Genomic DNA, 24,387 nt, shown 5'->3' with positions numbered 1-24,387 from the left:
TGGAGTCTGCTGAGCGGAGGGCTGGCACTAACACTGCCAGGGTTAATGCCTCCAATCCCACCGGGGCCGCCTGGGCTAAAAATGTAGGCACTCACATCCACCTCATAGGATGTGTCGGGCTGGTTGGAGGAAGCTGAACGGTGGAAAAATTGTTGCTGGAAAGTGTTGATGGCTGTTTCACATGTTTGAGGCTATGCTCATCCTCGCTACAGGTCTATGATCGGGTTAGGTGGTGGGGGAGAACCACATGGCTGCTTTTGAAATGAAAAACATTCTATTCGGTATGAGTTAAGGAATCCGTGTTGGGCGTTAGTGTTGATTTGGGCAGCTACTTTCGTTTTGAGATGAAAATGCTTATTAATCTGAGTCACATTTTAGTCATTTTTATCTTGTCGAAGAGTTTTCGCTATTAATTTTTTCAGACGTTTATAATTCAGTCTTAGTCCTGTGTCATATGTGATTATTTTAAATAATCAATCAGGTCCAGCCAAAACTACATTTTTTGTCAGTTTAGTCAAACTTATTTCACATTATATTTTATCTCATCATTATCTGATGAAGAAGCAGTTTGAATGATTAAGAGTGCAGGTTTGAAGCTCAGGGTATTTCAAGCCAAAATACTATTTTATCATTCTTCGAGGATATTTGCTATAAAATATATATATTAATAATTAACAAACCACCATTAAAAATGAACCTTTTTAACGTCTGGTTGCAGCAATGTTTTTTTTTTTACAAGAACACATCTGAATTACTCTGGCTCCCCCCCCCCCGCTCTTCTTCCTCACATACAGGTATTTAAAGCGCCAGCTGCCATGCTTAGGTGCCTGTGATGTAACTGTGCAAATGTAATTCTGGTGTCGAGGAGGAACCGCGCTCGTAAATGTTTGATGCACGACGAGGCACTCTGCTCGGACCGCCCGGGTTGTTTCCAGGGCTGCCCGCGGTGGAAAGGGCTTTTTAAAGAGTCCGTCTCTATCGGGGCCAGGTGGAAGCCCGAGGGTGCACATGAATCAGAGGGAGGTTACCATATCCATACACGTGTGTGCACTTCTGCTAACACTCGCTCACAAACAAACGCGTCCTGTCTTCCATACACTCCTTGCACTGTTTTTTCTTCTTCATCTCTTGTCGCCTGCCTCCACTCGTAAACCCTCTGGGAGCCGACAGAGTACCGTGATATTTCTTATCGGACATTCATCACACTTGGCAGGTGAAGTCGCCCACTTCTCACTCCCGCACAATCCCTCAGACTTTCCGCCAGTCACAAACACAGCCGCTATGTGACTAGGCCCACGATTCCATCGCTTATTATCATTTATTTAAGGTCTCAGAGCCGGGGAAAAGCCGGTGGGCGTGCCCTGACAGCGAGGCAGTCGAGCGTGGCGTTTTACCATCTGGGCCACACTGGGATCAGCACAACACGAGCGCCTGATCTAGATACATCACTAGCCAGCAACGGCTCCAAGACACTCGCTGCCTGTCAGACAGGACGGGACGGGCGACAGAACGCTCGCCCCGCAGCAAGCATGATAGCGGGAGCCTCTCTCTCTCTCTCTCTCTCTCTCTCTCTGTCTTTCTCTGTCAGCAGAGCACAATATGGACGCAGTCACGCTGCTGCGATCGCTGCCACTTAAAATGATGCTCAGGATCATCCCGATTAATAATCAAAAGCCTGGGAACTCTCTGCAGCCGTGGAAAAGTGGCTGCAATAAAGTTTGTTTGTGGCTATCACGTAAGGTCAACTTACACTCGTGCCATGACAACAACATTTTGTTCAAACGTGTTCATGTTTACTTGACGAGGACTTTTTGTGGCCGTGTAAATTATGAGTGTTGCTGAAAGTAGCATGAAATTATTACAGCGCATCACAACCTCCTTGGGGAGGAAGTCCGGGTGTACAAAGGATCTGATTTCAGATCAGATTGGAAGATCTGAAAATGGTCATATGAATGATTCTCGTAACTCATTTCTAACTCTTTTGGATGACTGGGCTTGTTGTGAAACTGCAAACTTGAGATGTTTCTGCATTTATCTTCACACTTTGCTTTTTGCTTTTTTGATCACCTGACATCTGCGTGAAGCAATGGAAGTGTTTGCAAGAAATCTTCGCACAAACATCATCATCACTTCAACGTCTCTGTTAGCCAGAGCGTCGTGCGCAGAAATGTCCTGCGGAAAATACATAATTCATTTGCATCATGGGTAGTGTAGTGTCCTTGTTTTTTGTAGAAAGAAGCGTACAGGGACGTAAAAGGGAGGACATGTGCGGTTCCGTTTCATCAGTAAGGAAATGTCTTCTTTTCTTTTGTTTCGTCTTTTGCAAAGACTTTGGGAATCCCTAAATTCGTGAAGTACTATTTAACTTTAAGGTGTTTCCCATTATTGTGTCTCATTTAAAATGCCATTTAAGACACATTTTGCCTGTGCTACCTTTTCATGGTGGTTTAAAATCCTTTTCCGCTGCTCCACAACAGTAGATTTTGGGGTAACGCGTCCCGCCGGACTTGCAGATGGCGCTGGTATTATTTAGTCTTTCTGGGTTAGCTCTATGAAAGCTTTATGGGGTTTTAATGTAAGATTTGGCAGCAGTACAAGCTGAGCGAGACGAGTGAAGGGTTCACATCGGCTTCTTTGGGACTTCTCCGCCCCGTCCCTGTCCCCCTTGCCACCTACCCCTGAGACCAGGACACTGTAGGCAACTGAGTTAAAGCACAAAGGCCCACCACTGACGCAACAGGCCGGGTTTCCCCTCCCTGAGCCCGAGCTGCCCCTCGGTGTTTCTTCTCTGCTCCCTGGCAGCTGTGACTTGTCTTCCTCGTGTGCATATTTCATTCTTTCAGAGCTGTTTAACCGCGGAGTACCTCAGTGGTGCCGAGCATCTGCTCTGCGATGGGACTCTTCAGTGCATTTATCCCTCCCCGTGCAAAGAGCAAAGACTGGAGTGTCATGTAAATTTGATGCTGGCCTCCACTGTTGTTTTTGGCACCCAGGGAGCGCGAAATAGGGAAAAATATGTCCCGTGTCCGGCTTTTTCTCGGTATTTTTGAAATATAAATGGGGCCCCACTTTAAGCTCAATGTTGCAGTCTGTTTAATGTTTCTGCCTCAGTGACGGGATGAAATGGCTTTTGTTAATCAAGTCAGAGGATATGGTTAAACAAGCTGTCGGGGACAGTAGCCGCAGCTAATTAGGCGAGAATGTAATAATGTGATAACGTTCCAGTCTTTGTTGAAGTGGGAGAGATGTGTGCATTTATTTTTGATGCCAATGTGTCTCTCTGTTTTGTTTTTGTTTTTCAGAAACCTGCTGGACAGAGACACGTTCTCCAAATCTGATCCAAGTAAGTTTGTCACACACACACACACACACACACACACACACACATATTAAATACTACAGACAAACATCCACCACATGTAGACAGTGGCTTGCATGATGCACTACACATGGAAAGACACACACACACACACGTTCTACCTCGCCTGTGTGAATCAGTGGACATTTGCATATGTCAGGGGTTGTATTCGTCACTGTTCTCTCTCCCAGTGTGAGTGAGGGTAACCAGATCATCCTCACACACAAACCAGCCACTTTCCTCCTACAGATTAAAGGACACACACACACACACACACACACACACACACATACCCACTCCTCACTCCCCTGACAGCAGGGGTTCAATTTGGCAACTGGTCCAGTGGTTTTTAAAGGCTCAGTCTGCAATCCAACAGTAATTTGCTTTGATAGAGAAACATAAAGTGTTGGATTGAAGATGTCTTTTCCTTGTAAACGTGCAAACGGAGTTTTGTCTTTAGTCAATATGTAAACACAAGAGTTTGGAAAGCAGACATGGCACCTCGTATGGAAAGCTGTCAAATCCCGTTTTAATTCCACAAAACCTTTTTCTAACAACAGGGAAGGAATAAGACAGGCTCCACCTTCACCGCCAAGGGAGGTCATAAAATAGTAGGGCAAGGTTTTGGTACTCGCCCTTTTAGGTATCAAAAGACATAACCCAGTACTAAATAGTACAGACACTTCTCCAGCCAGACTTTACCTGCAATCGATACTTTTAGCGCCCTGATTTGGAAAGAAAATGACAGTTTGCTGTTTCTCCGCAAGTGTTCGATTTCGACTTATTTAAACGTGTCATTGGACCACTTCCCCAGCAGCAGCAGCAGCTACAACCAATACAGCCGGTATTGCCGACCTGCACACGGCTCTGCACACAGTCATGTCACGCTGTGCAGTGCAGTGGCATAAAGCTAGCCAGTGGGACACACACACAGCTAGATAGACGTTTATAACAAGCGTCTCTATCTTCAGCTTTGTTTTCGGATGAAAATTTCGTACACCTTGTTTTTCAATATTAATATTTCAATATCCCCATACCTTATACCCAGCCCTGTAAAACAGGCAGAGGACCAACGACCGTGATCCTGAGGTCAATGGTTGTATAGATTAAACTACTGTCAGCTCTTTTATTGAGTTTCCTTCTAGAAAAATGCTCTGAGTGAATGTATATGCCCAGTGCTTTTATTGTGAAAGGTAAGAACCCAGCCTGACTAAATGCTGAGAATAGATCGATTCTCTCGTACACGGGCACATGTGCACACGCAAGCTTAAAGTAGTTCCTTGCTGTTTTCATCTGTCGTGCCAGCTTTGTTTTCTGTAACAGACTGTGACAGTCCCGTCTGTTAAAAGCCCTCTATAAATAAAAAACACCAAGGGAGGAAAATACTCTGAGTTATGAGGAAAAGATGAAGTTTAAATACACGTATCTTTATTTTTTCATCTGGGGTTTGGTAACCATGCATTTGTTTTTTTCAGCATCACCTTGCTTCATCCCCCAAAAACACATAGCACTTTGCCACCTGGGCGCTGTACAGTGAACCCAAATGGAGTTTGTTTAGTGTTGGCCCGCTGTGCGTGAACCCATAATTGATGAGCTCCGCTAGAATCGCGGACTGGACCTTTAAGTGTCAGACGGTGGGAGAGGAGGATGAGCATCCCTGCCCGCCCCCAACATTTATGCAAGGAGGCACTTGTGCTGCGTCCATGTCTCTGCTCTGCTGACAGCACTGGCCCCAGTCACACAGCATTAGACCGCCTCAGCAGAGCCCCCCACACACACACACACACACATACACAAAAAGTGCACACATTCAGGGCCCCAGGCAGGCTCACGCACCATATTCATATTAGCTTATAAAGCTGGGCAACAATCCAGTGTTTTGTGTGTTTTTTTTTGTGTGTGTGTGTGTGTGTGTGTGTGTACTTTAGCCGCTGCAAGAATGTGCTTTGATCAGTGTGCTTCAGCAGATTGGAAAAGGGCATTTAGAAGACAGGAACATTGCACCGTCTGTATCTCCTACACTGGAAACAGAAGCGGTGATGGCGGTGCTGTTGTCAAGCACCCCCTGCCCCCCCCATCAACATCAACATCAACATCATCATCATCAGCCCCGATGAATTGAAGACTTGAAAGTGCGCCGGTACAGATGGCGTGGTTGCATCACTATTTGTCGGGCATGTGATTGATGTATCGCACAATAATGCAGAGACCACATGTGTCGTCCGATGCTTCATTGTGAGATTAAAGGACGACCGCATATTCATCCAGCTGAGCCCCGGCTCGCTGCACACCACCCACAATGCAACATATACATCATCCAACATTCATCCAGACTGACGGTCTGCCAAAACACGGCAACAGTTTGAGCACCAGACGCAGGGTAATTAGGACCTTTTTGTTTGGTTTTTTTTGTGTTTGCACTCAAAAACAGTGACATTTATTTTTCTCGACACGACCGTGAGTCGGAAAAAACCCCCAAAATGTTATTAATAGTATAACTTATGTGGGCTCAGCAGGAGCTTCACTCTAAAAGATGGAAATGTCAGTTTTTCGGGGAGGAAATAAACCCTGTAATTCATCAGATAGGATGATTTTCACTCACAGTCACAACTGTTAATGAATCCATGATTACATCAGTCATGTCATTTCATCAGTAGGTGGTAGCTCATACATTAACTCAGGCATAAATTTACAATTAATTAATGCTGTAATTAATGATAATGCATGTCGCCTCGGAGGAAGTTGTCTCCTTCATAATCAGATGTCACAAGATCAACTCAAGTTCTTTTTTTAGAGCGTCTGATTGCCTCACGTGTTTTTTCTAGGACCCTGATTTTAGAGTTTTTATGCTACATTTAAATAGTTTCACCTTTTGGCTTTAATGATCTTCTTCCCTAAAGCTTGTCTAAGTTAATCCTTTTTTAAACATTTTTACACAAACTGAAGTTTTGAACAGCATCAAAGTGTAGAAGTAACATTCTGTTAATTTACAAACACGCTTTTTTACTTCACTCTTTGCAATATTGTAAAGTTCATGAAACTATAATCTAGATATGCAGTCTTGTTTTCAACAGGGTCCATTTATTGCTCAACCCCACTTATGTGGACAGTTTATTTGAAATCCAAGCTGATTCCCTTCTCACTGGCTATAGTATCCTGTAATATAATAAGTCTCTTTAGAGACGCAACCCTCAAAGTAGCGAGTAACTAACCTCGCATGAAAGGTCTTAAAATAACATGTTGTATTTTTTGAGGTGTTATCTTTCGGACTATTTCTTCGGCCGGGCGCAGCAACTTCCTGCCGTCTTATTGTCACACCGCGAGGTTGCCAGGCAGCTTTTCTTCTTCCCTTCCTCCTCCCTGCGTCTGCCTCTGACAAGGCTTTTATTGATACCAGTAAAATGACAACCGTGTAAACACACCGGGACACGACCACTAGTAGGAAGGGAGAAGAATGAGCAACGGCCACAGCAAAGAGGAGGAGAAGAATTCTCACTTCTTTGTGATAGCACAAGACAGTTTGGGATTCAGTCTCAAGTGGGCGATGCTTTGTAGCACAGCTACTTCTTTTCCATCTGCAGTCCTTGTTCAGACTCCTATCCGTTATGTGTGACAGGCATGAAATCAGTGTCTTGTTAAATGACACTTGGGCTGTGTCCAAAATCACTCACTCATTCACTAGCCCCTACTCCCTATCTCGGGACTTCTATGTCGAGGATTATGTAGCGAGCTCATCGCCAACATGAAGAAGAAGAAAAAAAACTATTTTCAGACACACTTGGGTCATTTTCTCTTCACCGTTAATTGCATCACTGCTATCTTACAATTTAAACATTGCCAGATCAGCGTCGCTGGTGGACCATCCGTTACAGATACAGACTTACTTGTTGTAAGCTACATTATCTGTGTTTGAGTTTAAGTTGCCCCAATGCAACGTCCTGTATATGTCTTGGGCTTTTATTGTGAAAGGTAGGAATGCAAGGAGTCAATGTGGGGGCAATAAGCCTTTGTTCAGAAATGAATAAGTAATTTGTGGCCAGTTTGTGTTGTGATGTTCTGCACACATTGTTTTTGTTTTTTTCTTCAACGCAATGCATGATGGTACATAGTGCCTGGTGTGTGAGCATCTCAGTGGTTACTTAGCTCTCAACACAGCAGACTAACGCCGGTTGTTGTTTTTTCCTTTTTCTTTTTTAGTGCTGTCGTGCGACCAGATAGGACAAGGACACACAGAGGTTGCTGTTGTGGCCTTTTAGAGTTAGCGATCATTATTGCTCAAGTGGAATGGGTTGGAAACGGGCTGCTCTGTCCTCCTCATGAGGAGTGTTTTTAGAGATGATTCCAAACAGGATGGGGCTCAGATTACAGAAGTTAACACACTAACCATACATAACAGAGCCGTTTGTGAGTCCAGATATCAGTGTTTTTAAAAAGTCTCTACTACCAGCTTCAATTCAAATGTATCCAGCTGGTTTGGATTGCTCCCACTATTTGTAAATCGATGACTCAGTGTTTCTCACAGCATTTATTGATGCTATGGTGGGTGGTCCTCAGACCTTCTAGGGGGGGGCACGGGGGCATATGCTCCCCGGGAAGAACATGTTGTACATTTGAAGTTAAATCCGTCAATCTGGTGCACTTTGAGAGCGATATTTAAAAAAGGCTGGATCTACGTATGAAGAACATTCTAGTCCACTACATCTCAGAGGGTGATCTTCTACTTTTACCCACACTAGATTTATTGGACAGTATTAGTTACTATTACTACTGTGCAGATTCAGATTGATGTATTATTAAGTAGTACGTAGCCTAATTATTCATTATATAAAGTAGCTCCACCTTTACAAGCTTCAACAATAAAGTGATGAATACATTAATGAATCAGTAATTATAATCATGTGTTATAGGCCGTAGAGATATTATTTAGTATGCTTTTACTTTTGTATATTTTGATGTCAGTACTTTTGTACCTTTACTTAAGTAACATTTTGAACACAGGACTTTGACTTGTAAGTATGTTTAAAACCATTGGTTGTATTGATATGAATAGTGATGACACGGCAAAGTTGTCAAGATGGGGCCTGTGTTTAAAGATGGGTTGCGGGCAGTCAAAGAAATTTGTTTTATTGCAATTTAAAAGGATTTTAAATATAATATAATCATATTTGTGCATTTCTAACGTCAGCACCATCCCGATGCATTTTACCAGTAAAAACAGATTTCCAAGTGTCTGGTCCTTTGGGGTTCTCAGAGTTGTGAGTCGCTGCCATGTGACTGTGTGTGTGTGTGTGTGTGTGTGTGTGTGTGTGTGTGTGTGTGTGTGTGTGTGTGTGTGTGTGTGTGTGTGAATACAGTGAAGGCTGCTAGAATGCAAATGAAATGTTATTTTAGTGCCAGCTGATTGCCTCGCCGTGTTTTCACTAGCGGTCCGGAATCAAAAAACACTCCAAGACTCCCTCGGACGGAGACGCTCGAATGTCAATAGGGAGAACTTTCCTCCACCCACACAGACACTCACTACCCCCCCCCCCCCCCCTCCTCTATTCCTCTCTGAAATATCATCATGCTGCAAGGCAAAGTTCTACTGACATTTAATTAGGGAGTTTTCCTCTCATGTTGGGGTCCGGGGACAGAACAGCATCTCAGCTGACTCCTCAGCGTTGTTAAATACTCTTCGATCGGTCTTAACCTTCTCTTGTTTCTCTCCCCTCCTCTGTTTCTAATTCAACAGTTTGTGTGCTGTACACTCAAGGAATAGCCAACAGGGAATGGAGAGAGGTGAGTACACGGGGTGGGGTGGTGGGGGAATAATTTATAACCAGTGAAAGCTTCCAAGGAGCTTTTGAAGGCTGGCCTGTGAGCCAGTTTACAGTATCTGATAAGTGATAAGACCTCGGCAAGTAATGCTGGTTTTTCTTTTTGCCCTCAGAAATGCTCAGGTTCAGCCTATTGGACCAATGTGTTGGTTTGAATTCATCACAGCCCACTCTTTTTGTTGTTTTCACCAGTGTTGCTGTGTCATTCATGTTAAAATGTTTGTGTGACAAAACCAGATTTAAGTGAACGCCCTGTGAACTAGTAAGTGAAACTCGGGACCCGAGTCGTCCAAATCATATTTATTGTGTCGGCGTTCTCTCTTAGTTTGGGATGATTGCTTTTTTGGAGCAGGTGTAATTACTGTCTGGGTCTCTTTCAGATCAGGGGCCCCTTTCACCAAAGTGCTTTTCAAGCACTACTTACATGCAGATTGCAAATTGCGGCAGCTTCGCATTTCACAGAAGATGAGACGTTGCGAGTACTACAGGGTCACAAGCTTTGGTTTAACGAGCGAAATATGCCGAAATCAACGAGAGAAAGTGTTTTTCGCATTGCAAATGGCAGCACGCATGTTGCGAATTCTGTGAAAACATTTTTTATTTGAAAAATCGATGCAACCGTAAGCTAATTTCTCCATGGGTCCATTTTGGTTTATTACGATTGGCATGCTTAACCAGCACCAGTCACTGAAGTTTACAAACCAGATGATCACGTGACTATCTCTCACCATATCAGCTCTGTAAAGCTGTCATTTGTTCTAGAGAGAATCATTGGCTGGATGATAAATGGAGAGAAAGTTATTCTAATGAGGCTTTACTGTAAAGTCTGTCCTGAGGGCGGCACCGGGGGAAAGGTCATGTTGTTGCCTGAATCAAAATGGTTTATCCCGTATACAGCGGCAAGTTTTGGACATTTTTGACCCAGCTTGACCTCGGCACTTATTTTTGAAGACTTGACTCAACTTTCACCAGCGTGAATTATCAGCTTCAGGTGAACTCAAGCATTGTATTGCAAATTTAGCATTTAACATGTTACATATTGGCACGTTCCTTAAGTGTTTTTTTTGAAGAATTCTTTGTCAACAACAATGGAATTTTCAACTCTAATTATTAATTACAGGACTAGTACTTTTTATGTTTCTGGTCCGGTGTTTTGCTGGTGTGTCGTTTGATGAATGAGTCTCAGTAATCAGACGTCACCTGTCTCATTTTGTCTTCCAGTTCGGCAGGACGGAAGTCATAGATAACACCCTCAACCCTGACTTTGTCCGCAAATTCATCCTGGACTATTTCTTCGAGGAGAGGCAGAATCTACGCTTTGACCTGTGAGTTGACAATTGACTTATGTGTGTTGGTGTGTGTGTGTGTGTGTGTATTTGTGTGTGTTGTGCAAGCGTGGGCGCTTCTCTGTGTGGAGCAAAGTTGAGCTAAGACTGAAATATTCATGGTCTGCGCGGAGGGAGATGTAGAAGTCTTCTCCCTCTTAAATAAAAGACTAAGTTTTCACTCTTTTTCTTTTCCACTGGCATTTCCATTTGAATTCGTACAATGCTTTGAGACAAAATAGGGCCATGTGCCCACAGTGGATTATACACTCGGCATTGTGTGACGATTATAATCCATCTTCAGTATTTCACCTCAGCATCCTTTGGAAAGACAGGTTTCAGTGGAATCTTCAAGCACACAATTGCATGAAATCAATTTATTGTAAGTGATCAAGACCCTGAATTCTGTCAATTGTATTGTATTTTTATATGTTTTTAATACTCGACATTGTTTTTGTTATGAGTCTGAATCGTGTTCACGATTCTATGCAGTGCAGGAAAAGGTCCACATGAAAGGAACAAACGACCTCCTTTCAGCAGCAGATGCAGGAGATTGCTCGGCCTTAATCCTTTTAGACCTAAGTGCGGCTTTTGACACAGTCGATCATACAATTTTAATTGACTGCCTAAAGCACTGGGCAGTGTTTCCCACAGGATTCTGTGAGACTATGGTTTTTGGACCTCAGACCCTATCGGGGGGATCCGGGGGAACGCTCCCCTGCAAGAAAATGTTCTACGTTTTAAAGTTAAATCCATCAATCTGGTGCAGTTTGAGTGAAAAATTAAGATGCTAGACAATGTTGTGCTTCTAGCAGTGGTGGAATGTATCCAAGTACATTTACTCAAGTACTGTACTTATAACTTTATACTTCTAGTCCACTATATCCCAGAGAGGAATTTTGTACTTTTAACTTCTAGCTGGTTGCTAAATTGTCGGGATCTGTTATCAGACTTTTTGGGAAGGTAGTGAGTGAGTCGTGCTTTTGATTGAATGGTGAAAATTGTCCTGATTTGTTCGTTAGGTGTCAACATTTGTTGAGACGGACAGAAACTTATTAATTTAAGCTTTTAATATAATATCTTCATGCTGTTTCGTCTACATCAGATACACCTGCATTTTGAATCACGCTGCTGTTAAAATGTAAAGCAGTCATATATTTCCTCATGTAACCCTAAAAGTTGAGCTGTCCAAGTAATTATGATAATATGTATTTTTCCTCTATTGTGTTCCAGCCTCACGCTTTTTCCCAGTTTTTCCCCCGTGATAGCTCCTGAAATATGGAACGTCTCTTTTGTTTGTTTACTTGTTGGCCTGTCAGAAGGGCCACATGCTGCTTAGCTGTAGGAGGCCACGGGGAAGGTCAAGGAGAGACGCTAGCTGTTGCGTGTGTGTGTGTGTGTGTGTGTGTGTGTGTGTGTGTGTGTGTGTGTGTGTGTGTGTGTGTGTGTGTGTGTGTGTGTGTGTGTGTGTGTGTGTGAGAGACGAGCAGTGCATTGTATTTAAGTTGTGTATACAGCCTCTGTGAGATAAGGTCTGTGTGTACCTTTAGGCATGTAAACATGTGGGTTCAAGTATGTGGAGGGTTATTTACGTGGGTTGTGTGGATGTGTGTGTGTGTGTGTGTGTGTGTGTGTATGAATCTGAGCACATGTTTGTGTTGACTTTTACCATAAGGCCTGTGTGTGTGTGTGTGTGTGTGTTTCCAATTCAGCGTATGTAAGTAAAGCCTGTTAAATTTATTGTGTGCTTGGCAAGACAAATATGAATTATTGGTGTGATGTTTGGTATAATATGTTAGTTTTGTGTGTGTGTGTGCGTGTGTGTGCGTATGGCTTCCTTATGTGTGTGTGTGTGTGTCCGTTTTCATTGTGTGTGTTTAATCATCTGAATGTATATTCCTGTGCTCGACAAATGTAATGCAGACTCTTTCCAGAGCATATCGTCCAAGATGTTTAAAGCTGACAAGTAGTGGGCAGAGGGGATGGAGGAGTGTGTGTGTGTATGTGTGTGTGTGTGTGTGTGTGTGTGTGTGTGTGTGTGTGTGTGTGTGTGTGTGTGTGTGTGTGTGTGTGTGTGTGTGTGTGTGTGTGTGTGTGTGTGTGCGGGCGGGCGGCCTGGCCGACTCCCTGTAGGGCTCGTTGTGAGTGGGTGAGCATCAGGCCCCGGTACTTCCTGCTGGGCTGATGGCACTACAGTCCCTCGCAGTGAGGACGTTGCTTGTCCCCCCTCTTGTCTGCCTTCAGAAAAAGAAAAAATCTCCAAAACACTTGCGCACACACACACACACAGACACACATTTCCCGTTTGCTACTCATGTTGTGCTGCAACACACATGCAGTACGCTCATTACAGAACCAGTGGTTACCCCTGCTTTCCTCAGCCTCTGTCATGAGGTCTGGAAGTCTTTTTTCACTGCAGCTCCTGCAGCTCCCTGCAGCCCTTCATTACCTCCACCTCCCTCACTCCCACTCAGCGCTCCTCATCCCTCCAGGACGTCCACACAGCAAGACAGCTCCCCGCAAACCGCCAGCATAGCTGCCGCTGAACCATCCCATGCTCTCTTTAGCCAGAAGACCCCAAAGCCACGACACACTTTGCATCCTCTGCTGCTATCCGTGCCTGGAAATCCTGTTAACCCCCCCCGTCCCCCCCCCCGTCTCACTGCCGGCCATGTTCAGTGACTCTTTCCTTTTTTTCTTTTTTGAATTGAGACTCGAGAGGCTCACTGAAGCCATAGGAAGCCCTGCGGGTGGACAGTTCTCTAATCAAGTGTGGTCAGACTTCTAAAAAAATATGACGTGAATTACACTCCCAAAAGTAAAAAAAAGAAGAATTTAGCTGTAATAAATGTGTTTATTTCACTTGCTTGATGATATTTCGTCCTGATTATTGGTAATCAAGAATCTTGTCTGTATTTGAAGCAATTTGATTTTCACGAGAACCTTGAATTGATCAAGAAAAATTCTTATGTCAATTTTTTGGGAACAAAATGAATGTTGCAGGTTATGTATGTATGGTTATGTATTCATATATAGTGTCTACAATACGGTTGACTGGAGCTAGCACTGAATGTGGTCAGAAGACTCACTACACTGAAAGGATTTCATGTAGTAGAAGAAGCCACTCTAATGCTGTGAAGAATAAAATGCGTTTTATTTTAGGCTGCAGTAAAAGTACCTCACAATCAGTTCATGCTATAAATATGAATATATAGTATGAACTATAGAGTTACTTGTACTGCAGTAACGTTGCATTTTATTCTAGGATGCAGGAAAGGCTTCATTGCATAAGAGTAGCTTGTGTTTTTATGTATATATATTTTATTCATTTAATCTTTAAGCCAGTTGGAATCACAGAATACTTTGGAATTGATGACAAATTTCTGTACCGCAGTCAAACTCTGCTGAAAAGCACATTTTTGTTTCTTTCCGTAATAATGATAATAACGCCACAAATAGAACCCGGATTTAATTACCAATAAACAGTGAAATCTAAACCCAATACAGACACCAATGTAGATATAAATGCATTTCAAGCAACAAATGGTTAATTTATCATTTGAATTGTTGAAAATCTGACCATTGTTTACTATTATTTGCACGACCATCATTTGGCGTGAGCAGGTTTTGTCCGAGGCAACAATAAGTGGATTTTCTAAAAGAAACAGCGACATGGCCTAAAATGTGGAAGTGTGTTATTCCCTTCCTTTAACAGCAGTATTGTTGGTGAAATACCAGTTTCAGGATAACCTGTCAGGACCACTTACAGCACAGAATATGTGCTAATATATTGCACCTTGTATCAGTCGGTATGACGGGCTTTATCAGGGCTTTTTATAAAGCTGTTAGGAGACGGAGCTCAAGTGTCAGCGCGCTGTCCTCTGTTGTTCGCCTGCCTCGGCGGCCCCATTTGTTTGTGTGCCGTCATTAGTCATCATTGCTCAGTTCAGCTCTGAGCAGCAGCCCCAACCCCCCCCCCCCCCGCAAGAGAAATCCTGTCTGGCCCAGTGCCGATGCAGAGTGATGTCATCCACATAAACACAAACTCAGTCACACACAGCAAATGTGCACTCACGAGGCGCCGTGAGGCGTGCACTCCTGCACACTCTCTCTCTTGTGTGTGTGTGTGTGTGTGTGCGTGTGTGTGTGTGTGTGTGTGTGTGTGTGTCTGGTGGGGGGGTGAACATGTGCAGCCAAATCATCACCTTCTTCAAATACGTTTACAGTCCATTACTTGGTCCTATTGATAGTCAGTGCTGTCGTTTTTATACGACGTCCAGAGAGAGGGATCCCTCCTCTGTTGCTCCTCCTGAGGTTTCTTACTTTTTTTTGGGGGGGGGGGGGGTTCTTCTCCGAATCACGGGTTTGAAATGAAACAGGGTGTCGGATACAGATCGTAAAGCCCCTTGAGGCAAATTTGGGATATGTGAAACTGCTATAGAAATAAAATTAACTTGACGTCCTCTCTCTCTCTGTCTCTGTCTCTCTCTCTCTCTGTCTCTCTGTCTGTCTGTCTGTCTCTCTCTCTCTCTCTCTCTCTCTCTCTCTCTCTCTCTGGGTTTCTCATAATTAAGTAACATTACATGAATCATTTATGAACATTTGGGAGCGACAGAGGCAAAGAACGAATATAACATGAAGCGCACCTGTGCATTTTGCCTCCGGCGTGTTGTGTAACGGCAGCGTGTTTTGTTGCTCTTATGGAATTACATTAGTATAACATCACTGCCCCCCCCCCCCCCCAAAGACCGTCTCATAGTTTTGTCTGCGGGCACCTTATCGTACATGACATGCTGTCTGTAGAAAGAAGCGCTCTGGCTCTCCCTTATACACACTCTGCTGCACACACTCTCCACACACACACAGATATGGTCACACACCTGATACGGTGAAGGTGAGGTTGACAGGAAGTGAATAGAGCTGGATAAATTGCTCTCGGGAGATGCGAGTGGTTGACATGGTTTGCATGATGTGACTTCTGGTTTTGAATGAATGCTCCTGTAAAAGATGGACAGAAGTATGTCAGGCGGAGAGGCGCTGTGATAGTTGAACCCTTATGCATAAGTATGTTTATAAGCGCTGCTTTGTTGTCAGGTGGGAGTCATATATCTGCCATTACTTTTCAGAAAAATATCTATTTATTCAACTTGTCGACTATAAGCTTGTTAGACAACTAAAGAAAGCGTTGTATGCTTCAAAGGGAACACAGTCTTCTCACCACAGGACTGACAAGTAGTGCTACATAGCTACTACATCCATCCATACATCCATACACACATACACACACACATCCATACACACACACACATCCACACACACACACACATACATACCGTTTACAGTCATTTCTGACCGTGTTTAATTCAAGCTTCAGGTGAGACACTACAGGTGGATAGTGTAATATATTTAATATATCGTGTAATATATTTAACTAGATCGTCATCGCCATTCCACAGTCTTTTTTGTATTACACATTTTCTGAAAATTTGTATTTATATATGCAAATGAGACATTATCTAATGCTAACTCTTTAATTCAAACACCTAAATGTGTATTTTGGACGTTTTCTTCCCGCTAGTCTGTAAAGAGATTTAGAAGCAAAATAATCTAAAATCTCAGAAATGGTCAGTGCATGAAAAACAATGTGTTTGCCTGGTGAGTTTATACTGTGATACATCTCTTCAATGATTGATGATCTTATATCTTTTTGTATCTTTTATTCAACTGCTCCTAAAACACTAATATTTATAATGTTAAAATGTGCTCCATAAAGCTTTTTCAGATGTTCACCTTTAACGATACTGAGGCCACTCATATTGTTGTGCCCTTATGCATGAAATCGGATCACTAAAGCTGTTGGTGCCTTGATCACGAGCCTACTTTAAACCTGAGCAGTGATTAGCGGGGCGAGTGCCTCGCGTTAATGTTGACGATGACGTCGAGAAGCTTTTGTCACTGAATGCTAATTTGTGTTTTTTCGCAACCTGCTGCTCAAACCTTCTCTTCTCCTCTCTGCAGGTATGATTTAGACTGCAAGAGCGACAACCTCTCTAAACACGTGAGTGTCTCCTTCACCTCAGCTGTTCAACAATCAGCTGCGCATTCATGGAGATAATATACAGCCAACTGTTTACCCTTCCAGTACAATGGCAGCCGCATATGAATCAGAGTCTCAGAGGTGAGAGAGCCATTTAATCTCTCCCACAGAAGAGATATTTCTGATCCAAAGACATTCAGAGGGTTTCTGTCTGTCTCTGTGCAATGTTTCTGATCGGCTTGCTTTTTCTGTTTGTTCGCAATGTTTAGTGCAAAACAATAATATATGAAGATCGAGGCTCAGAATGAAACACAATTACAGATACAAATTAGTTACCATAACTAGATAAGTGGAGGGTTTATTGGTTTATTTATAGACAAGCTGTCAGAAGTAGAACTACTCGCACATACACACAAATTACGGACATTGCAGATCTGCACGTGATTACAAATCAGATAAAAAACACATAAATATCAGCGACAAGTGTCAGCTGATAGGCTTTAATAAAGCGATGAGATCATATCAGATGCTTGGTTCCTGCTTATGCTCTTTCTCATGAGAGTGCAGTTTAGCAAACACCCTGCACGCCCTCGAGCCGCCTCCGATGATGGATTGCAGGTTCAAGTTACTCCCAAAGGGGCCGATCGCACTGAGACCCGTCGCTACAAACGCGTCGCCAGCAAAACCATTGTTGTCCTGCGGTACAGTGCATCGGACATGCGCTCCTCCAGCGGTATTTAGACATTTTAGACAGGTATTCAAAATATTCTACATTTTTTCAGCCTCACGCACAGAGTCACACACCACATCAACGTCACACTTGGACCATGCGGCCAATTGAATCGAGCAAGAGGCGGGCTTTACTACTTTACCACTTCGTTCCTGTTTTGAGGCAGGTAGATGTTTTAGGACTAGTTAGTATCTCATGCTCAGCAGCACCACGTTTTGTTGCGGCCGACTGGCTTTACCGAGGAGTTTTTTGTAGTGACGCGACTCGGCGTGACCAGCTCCAAACACCATTCATCAGCATTTCTTCAAGCTCGACCTGCTTCTTGATTCAAAACCTGCAACCTCCGATTTCCCCGCCCTTTCAGCTCCATCCTCTGCTCTCATTTCAAACAGAAGCTCCGGCTGCAGCACACTGCTCTAGTTCTGGCCTAAAACCTGGGCTCCATCTCCGCCCCCCCCAGCTCTCTTCCTATTACCCGGCTTTATACTCATTGCCAACTGGAGGCAGTGCTTCTTTCCCCAGCCCCAGCGTGCCCGCGGGCCTTCCACTGAGAGCGCTGAGCAATGTGAGCGTAGCGACTCACTCTCAGCATGAAGGCTGAGGACGCTTGGATGCCTCCTGTCGTCGCTGTGGATGTGTGGGATTGGAGATCTGGCACGCAGTGACGGCTCCATTGTCCGTGCGCAGTCCATCCCCAGTCGCTTTAAATAACGGAAAATAGAAGAAGAAAAAGAATTGCACACGAGTACAGTATCTCTCTTGGCAACTTCTGAGGATGACTCCTTCCCAACACAGCAGATGTTTTCCCCGTGCCATATGGTTTGCATACCTTGTGCAGATATGGCTGCAGGGGAAGTTGTGCAGAGACGGAGCATACAGCGAATAAAATCGAATTAAGGGCCGTGTCTCCTGTGTGCTAGCAGATGAAGTGGATGTTGCTTTTTCATTCTGACAGACGCTCGTCACAGCACCCTGCACAATCCTTTATTAGACTCCTGTTTGTTTCGGCGGTAGAATACCGCATTATCCTTCTCACAAACAGTAATCTCATTTCAAAGTATTTATTCATTATTCTAAACTTGATGATTAGCAAATGAATCCAGGCAGGGAAGTAGCTTCTTTGTTTGCAGGCAGTAATTAAGTTAACTGCCTGCTTGCTCCCTCACGACTATTTGGAAACTGCCAGGATTTTACTGCAAAATTTTATCTCCCGTATTGAATGTAGTGTTGCTAGAAAAGCAACTAAAATAACCTTTTGTGTGACATTTCCATCTTAATTAGACTGTTCACAGTAGTGGGGCAAATATGACTTCACCAGACTTGAACCCAAGACATTACTTTTCTTATTTTTGGAGCGTAAATGTAATCTAAAGAAATAAAAAGCTAACGTTTGCCTTGAAACAAACTCCACCACGGTCACACGACTTCCCGTCACCTCCACTAAGCTAAAGGCAGACTCGTGTTCTAGTGATGATGTTTTGTAGTCTCATTTAGCAACTTGTTAGTAACCAACCTTTTTAATGACACGTTAAATCTTCAAAATTCATGAATGGTGTGAAAAACCCATTCAGAAAGCCCACTGACTCTGAAACGAGGGAGCCCGAAGTGCAAAAATACTACTTCTTGAGTTTTAGGACACATTCCAGCAGAATGTTGTCAACACCGGTATTATTCTTATGGTTGTGTCTTTTATGACTGTTGGTCTTGATTACATTGTAAATGTTTGTAAATAGAGTAGTTTCTCTCCATGGACATAGATATGATATGTATACAGTATGTCCACATGTACACATGTAAGATATAACTATTAGATGCCTAACGAGCAGAGGAGACTTCCAGAAGGACTGTAGGACTTGTGTGATTCAGCTGTGATCTCTTTTCCTGGGAGAAACCCTCCGAAACTTTTTTTTTTTTCCTCCCCTGCCACCACTGAGCCTGTTAATCTGAGGCGCCTCAGCCTCTGGCCTCAGATATCTGCGGCGGGGTTTCTCAAGCTAGCAGCACATTTCGTATGCAGAGGCCAGAGCTTTTTGTCATCTCTTTTTGTCTCAAGACCTCGGCTGGGGGAGAATTATGCTCAGCACCGGCAAAGATCTTTGGAGCAGCTTTCTGCCCGCCGGACTCGACGCGGCTCATCTGTCAAGCACTTTTACACGCACACACACACACACAGGAACATGCACGCTAACTCACGCACACACAATCTAATAGGGGAGGCCTCAATACGGAGGCCTCAATGAACAATCCCTCCTTGCCTGTAAACAGACTTTGTATGCCCCCCCTCCCGTCTCTCTGCTCTTTGCTCTTCTTGTTGGCCAGCGGCTCCTCCTCCCCAAAACCCAAATCCTCCCTCGTGGTCACCCTACAGTGATCAACAAGGACACGGGATCCTCTGCATGCCAGGCTGAGCCGTCAATGTGTAAAATATAAATGGAAAAACTAAAATGAGGCTAAAAATATGAATTTTTTACCAGACAAACATTAAATTCAGCCAAGGAACAACTTGAAATACTTTACAAGCTGAGTAGCTGCAAATCAAAGCCTTCTTTTGTTGTGTCCTGTTTGCCTCTATGGTGCGCGTACATGTACAGACATTGAGAAAATATAGTTTAGCTTCTTTCTTTTCTTACTGAACAGTTCAGTCGGATCCCGTGACTGGCTCACTCTTGTTTGTCCTGATTAACAAAGATATTTTGGTGAAAGCTGGCAGGAGAGCAACTAACGATTATTTTTAATACAGGTTAATCCGCTGATTAAATTCTCAACTAATCAACAAACCATTTATTGAATAAAATGTCCAAAAATTGTAAAATAAGTCCATTATGATTTCTCACAGCCTAAGATGACAAACAAGAATACTGAGTTTACTGTCAAACATGACAAAGAAAAGATTAAAATCATCACATCCGAACCAGAGAATGTTGACTGAAATGATTAATAAAATGTCAAAATAGTTGCTGATTTTGTGTCTTTTGATCAACTAATTGATTAATCGAGTAACTGCATTTGAAATCAAACTGCTGGAATGAAATAGAAATGAGAGCCAATACACCTTTATTCTGAAAATAAGTAATGACTTAAATCTGAAACACTATAAACTTTCTTTAAGCGGTTTGTGTGTTAGCGTGGTGTAGCATGGTGTAGTATGGTGTAGCGTGGTGCGTTTGGATCAAACTCGTATGCTGAATGAAGAAGATTTCTCTCTGCTTTTCCACCACAACATGTTTCCTTTAGCGTCTGCTTACTCGTATGTTTTTCACACGTGCAGGACTTCCTGGGCCAGGCGTTCTGTACGCTGGGCGAGATAGTCGGCTCCCTGGGGAGCCGCCTGGAAAAGCCTTTGATGTAAGTAGAATCATGCACACAACATGCACCAACAAACAAACAAACAGACGCGTTATTCATAATTGAAATTGCATTACTCCGCTATCATTGGGTGCCTGTAAAAAGCTGTTTTTTGGCTCAGGTTCAGATTTTACATTCTGGTCCATTCAGTGGCATGAATTGAAAATCAGCATGTTATTTTAAGATCACTTGCCACGGTTTGTCTTTGAAGTGAAGCGGAGCAGGGCCATCATGAAAACGAGCCAAGATGTTGATGAAAGCGTACGCTGTCTCCATCAGCCAAATGAGATGAATAGTTAAACAGCAGCGGGCCTAATGACAGGCCGTAAACACGCCGAGATGGTGAACAGCGAGTGGTGAAAAGGGACAGTTCGCCCAAAGGGAAGATGTCAGCCATGAGCTCCCGGCTCGCTTTCTCAAGAAGCCTAAACTGAACCGAAGCCACAGCTGAAGCATAAAGAAATAATCAGGGGCATTTTTTTATCTGAGTACACGTCTGATTTCTGCTCTCCAGTCAAACAAAATAAAACCTGTAGCCAGTTCATGAGCTATATCACGGATGTGTGGTTTGGTGTTTCCCTGAAAACTTCCTCCAGTGCTCAGGAAGTCTTCTTGAGTTTCCAATAACTCTCTGATACAAACTAACTTTTATTGACAAAACAAAATCCCAGAAATATTTTTCATGTGTCGGTTTATTTGGCATAAACAGAGGTCAGCATGTTATCACAGAAATACAGGATTCATACTTACTCTCTACTTTGTAAGGGCGCACGGCTCAACGCCAACTTTTAATAGCGGTTGCCGGGCCGGCATCCAGGAACAGCTTTTGGTTGCCGAAACTGAAAATATGTTTGCCTTGTATTTTGAGTAATTAACATACTATGCAGCTTTTTGTTAGCTTAATAATGAAAATGTGGCATAAAAGAATAAAAGCTTTATGACAGTAACCGAACAAAAAAAACAAAAAACAGTCAAACAGCTCAATTTGGTCGCCATTGTCTCTAAAACAGATGTTTGTGCAAACGCGAGTAAACGCACAGTGTTGTCTGGTCCCGGTCCTGACTGGAACAGCATTATTGAAATAGCTCTAATGCAACAAGTATTATAAATGTATCCAATTTGGGGTGCAAGTTTTTCTGTCCCGAGAGAGAGAGGACTCACAATAAAGGTCCCACAGTTGGACTCAAACCAGGGACGCTGCGTTCACGTTGCATGAGCGGTAACCATTCAGCTTCCAAGGCTTTCCAACCGTCTCTACTCCTTATTGGTTATTATATGTTAAAAAGTGGTTACCACTGTTCCCAACCAAAGACTAAAATAGGTTGCCAATTGCAACCTGGCAACCCTCACTGTCGAACCCTTGGGTGAGAATCAGATATCAAGTATTTCTCAGCACTGAAGTAAAGAATCAAAAACTACAAAGTACTGAAAGTTGGCACCAAGGGCTGGATCAGAGTCTCAGTTGGCTTTACTTATTCTCTCAGGGAGACGTTTGTTGGTACAAAACCTGTTTTTAATCGTTTTGATAGCTTTGTACTATATTATGTTTAATCAAAAGACAGGATTAAATCTTGAGGGCTTGAACACAAGTATAAATGTTGGTAGTCGTATGAACTGTGTATATTAATTGATTGCAAGTATGTATTGCATATCATGTTACCAAGTAAAAAAGTGCACAAATACTATACCATACACCAGTCAAGCATAATAATGCTTTTACTTTTTGTAAAGAATACGACCTGATTTAAGAAATCATCACTCTTAATCTCTAAACTTATTGCAGGTCATTCACAACAAACATACATACTGAGGGGAGACATTTTAATCTCAAAGACATGGACCAAGTTCTCAAAAAGAAATAAACAGATAATTCTTGTGTGTGCGTGTGTGAAAGACAGAGAGAGAGAGAGAGACTACTGGCGTCTATATTCATGTTTGTCTGTCTGTCAGTGTGTGCGTGTGCGTGTGTGTGTGTGTGTGCGTGTGCGTGTGCGTGTGCGCGTGTGTGTGTGTGTGGCAGAATCAATGAGCGGCTGCAGCTGAATTGGTGCTCTGAAGAATGACACACAACAAACATGATGTAAGAATGTGTTTCTGTCGCCGTGTTACGTAATCACCTCGGCCTGCATTCATCCAGTCTGTTTTAGCCTCTTTTTTCTGATATGTGAAGATATTTTTAGATATTCTTTGTTATTCTATGATGCTTGTTTGTAACTTTGTGCAACTTTTTGTGTTGTGTGTGTGTGTGTGTGTGTGTGTGTGTGTATGTGTGTGTGTGTGTGTGTGTGTGTGTGTGTGTGTGTGTGTGTGTGTGTGTGTGTGTGTGTGTGTGTGTGTACTCAAACTGCCGCTGAGTGAAACACAAAGAAACACATCTCAAGTCAGAAGCATCACACTTCTGCTCGGTCGAGTGGAGGCGGATCACGACAATAAAGAGCAACAAAGAGGACTGAGATGACGATAATACGCTCCAAACACACACAGCCGTGTCATTGTTAGATTATGTCACGTTTAGCATCGAAATGAGCCTCAGTGACTCTGAGAGCATTTCACATCCTGAGTCACAGAAGTCTGTCATTAACTCTGTTTTTGTGTCACGCTCAGTAACCAAAGTATCAGAGAACCCTGTCAGCTCTTTGGTGGATCGTATCCAGATGTAAATTTAGGAATTTAAAATACACTCTTACCACGGTGAGGGCATTTGTTAAACCTTTTCCTATTTCTTTCAGCTAGCGATGCACCCATACTGATATTCCGATATATGTTTCATATGATATAAGTGTTTCAGATTCAATTAATTACTTAATAAAATATACTCAAGTAGCTGGATCAGATATAGTTGACAATGGAGTTATACTATTTTTAACTAAGATATAAACTTGAATTGCAATTCCTGTTCATTTTGAGGATATTTTACCAAGTCGTTGGTGTGCGATTTATTATTTTAATAATCAATAACAATTAAGTAAATGTGTATCTATGTATTTATTTGTTACATTTAGTTTGACAAAGTTAGGAAAGCAATGTTTAAGTTAAGAATGGTGTTGCCTCACACATAAAATAATCTCTTCCACACAGTTTATTATTAAAGAAGCTGTATTTAACATTCAGAGTGTTAATATCGCAGCCTGGCGCTGAAAAGTTGAGAATATTTAAATAATTATGCGAAATCAAGAGTTGGACTGTAATCAGCTTAACTTTCTGTCTCATTTCATGAAGAACACACGACTGCCTGCTTTGGATTTCAATGCTGACATTTTAATTAAGTTTTTGCGGCATTTCTTACCTGGATTTGAAAGTGTACAGTAGAAAGGTGACAGGAAATAAGGGGGAGGAAGACGGTAAATGATGTGCAACAATGGTTTCTGGACGGGAATCGAACCGGGGAGGCTGCACTCAGAGTATTGTACACAGTGTTGACAGCTATTCCACCACGACAGGCCTGAATAACCAACCGCTCACCGGACACACGGACTGAGGCAGTAGTCACGATACAGCAAAAAACTGCTGCTTTTCATGTTCATCCAGGACAGTGGCACAGAAAAAACTGTGGATAGTAGTAATATACATAAAGACAGGCAGGTTAACATATCAAACATAAAATTAGTATGTACACTTTCCAAAATATCAGTCAAAGAAAACCCGACAATAAACAAAAATAAATAACCATTTTGGTTATTAAATACAATTTTGAGGATGATAACATGCTGCCTTTTCATTCTAGGGGAACAGCTATATCTGCTTTAATATGTGAGGTATGGATTATCAGCACACAA

At 42.8% G+C, this 24,387-nt stretch overlaps 1 protein-coding gene across 2 annotated transcripts in view; it reads left to right on the top strand.

Moving 5' to 3' along the window:
* LOC142947779 (copine-8-like) overlaps nt 1-24,387 on the top strand; it is a 57,222-nt gene that overhangs the window by 11,102 nt on the left and 21,733 nt on the right. For both annotated transcript variants that reach the window (XM_076089598.1, XM_076089597.1), the window contains exons 2-6: nt 3,303-3,343; nt 9,090-9,136; nt 10,396-10,499; nt 16,518-16,557; nt 20,535-20,611. In XM_076089598.1, the coding sequence (XP_075945713.1) occupies nt 3,303-3,343; nt 9,090-9,136; nt 10,396-10,499; nt 16,518-16,557; nt 20,535-20,611 (309 nt within the window). The remainder of the gene's footprint in view (nt 1-3,302; nt 3,344-9,089; nt 9,137-10,395; nt 10,500-16,517; nt 16,558-20,534; nt 20,612-24,387) is intronic.

Source organism: Anarhichas minor, unplaced genomic scaffold (genome assembly GCF_050575085.1).
Source record: "Anarhichas minor isolate MPS153535 unplaced genomic scaffold, ASM5057508v1 ptg000011l, whole genome shotgun sequence".
NCBI lineage: Eukaryota > Metazoa > Chordata > Actinopteri > Perciformes > Anarhichadidae > Anarhichas > Anarhichas minor.
The sequence above is the reverse complement of the archived record's forward strand: the minus strand, read 5'-3'. Positions and strand labels throughout refer to the sequence as shown.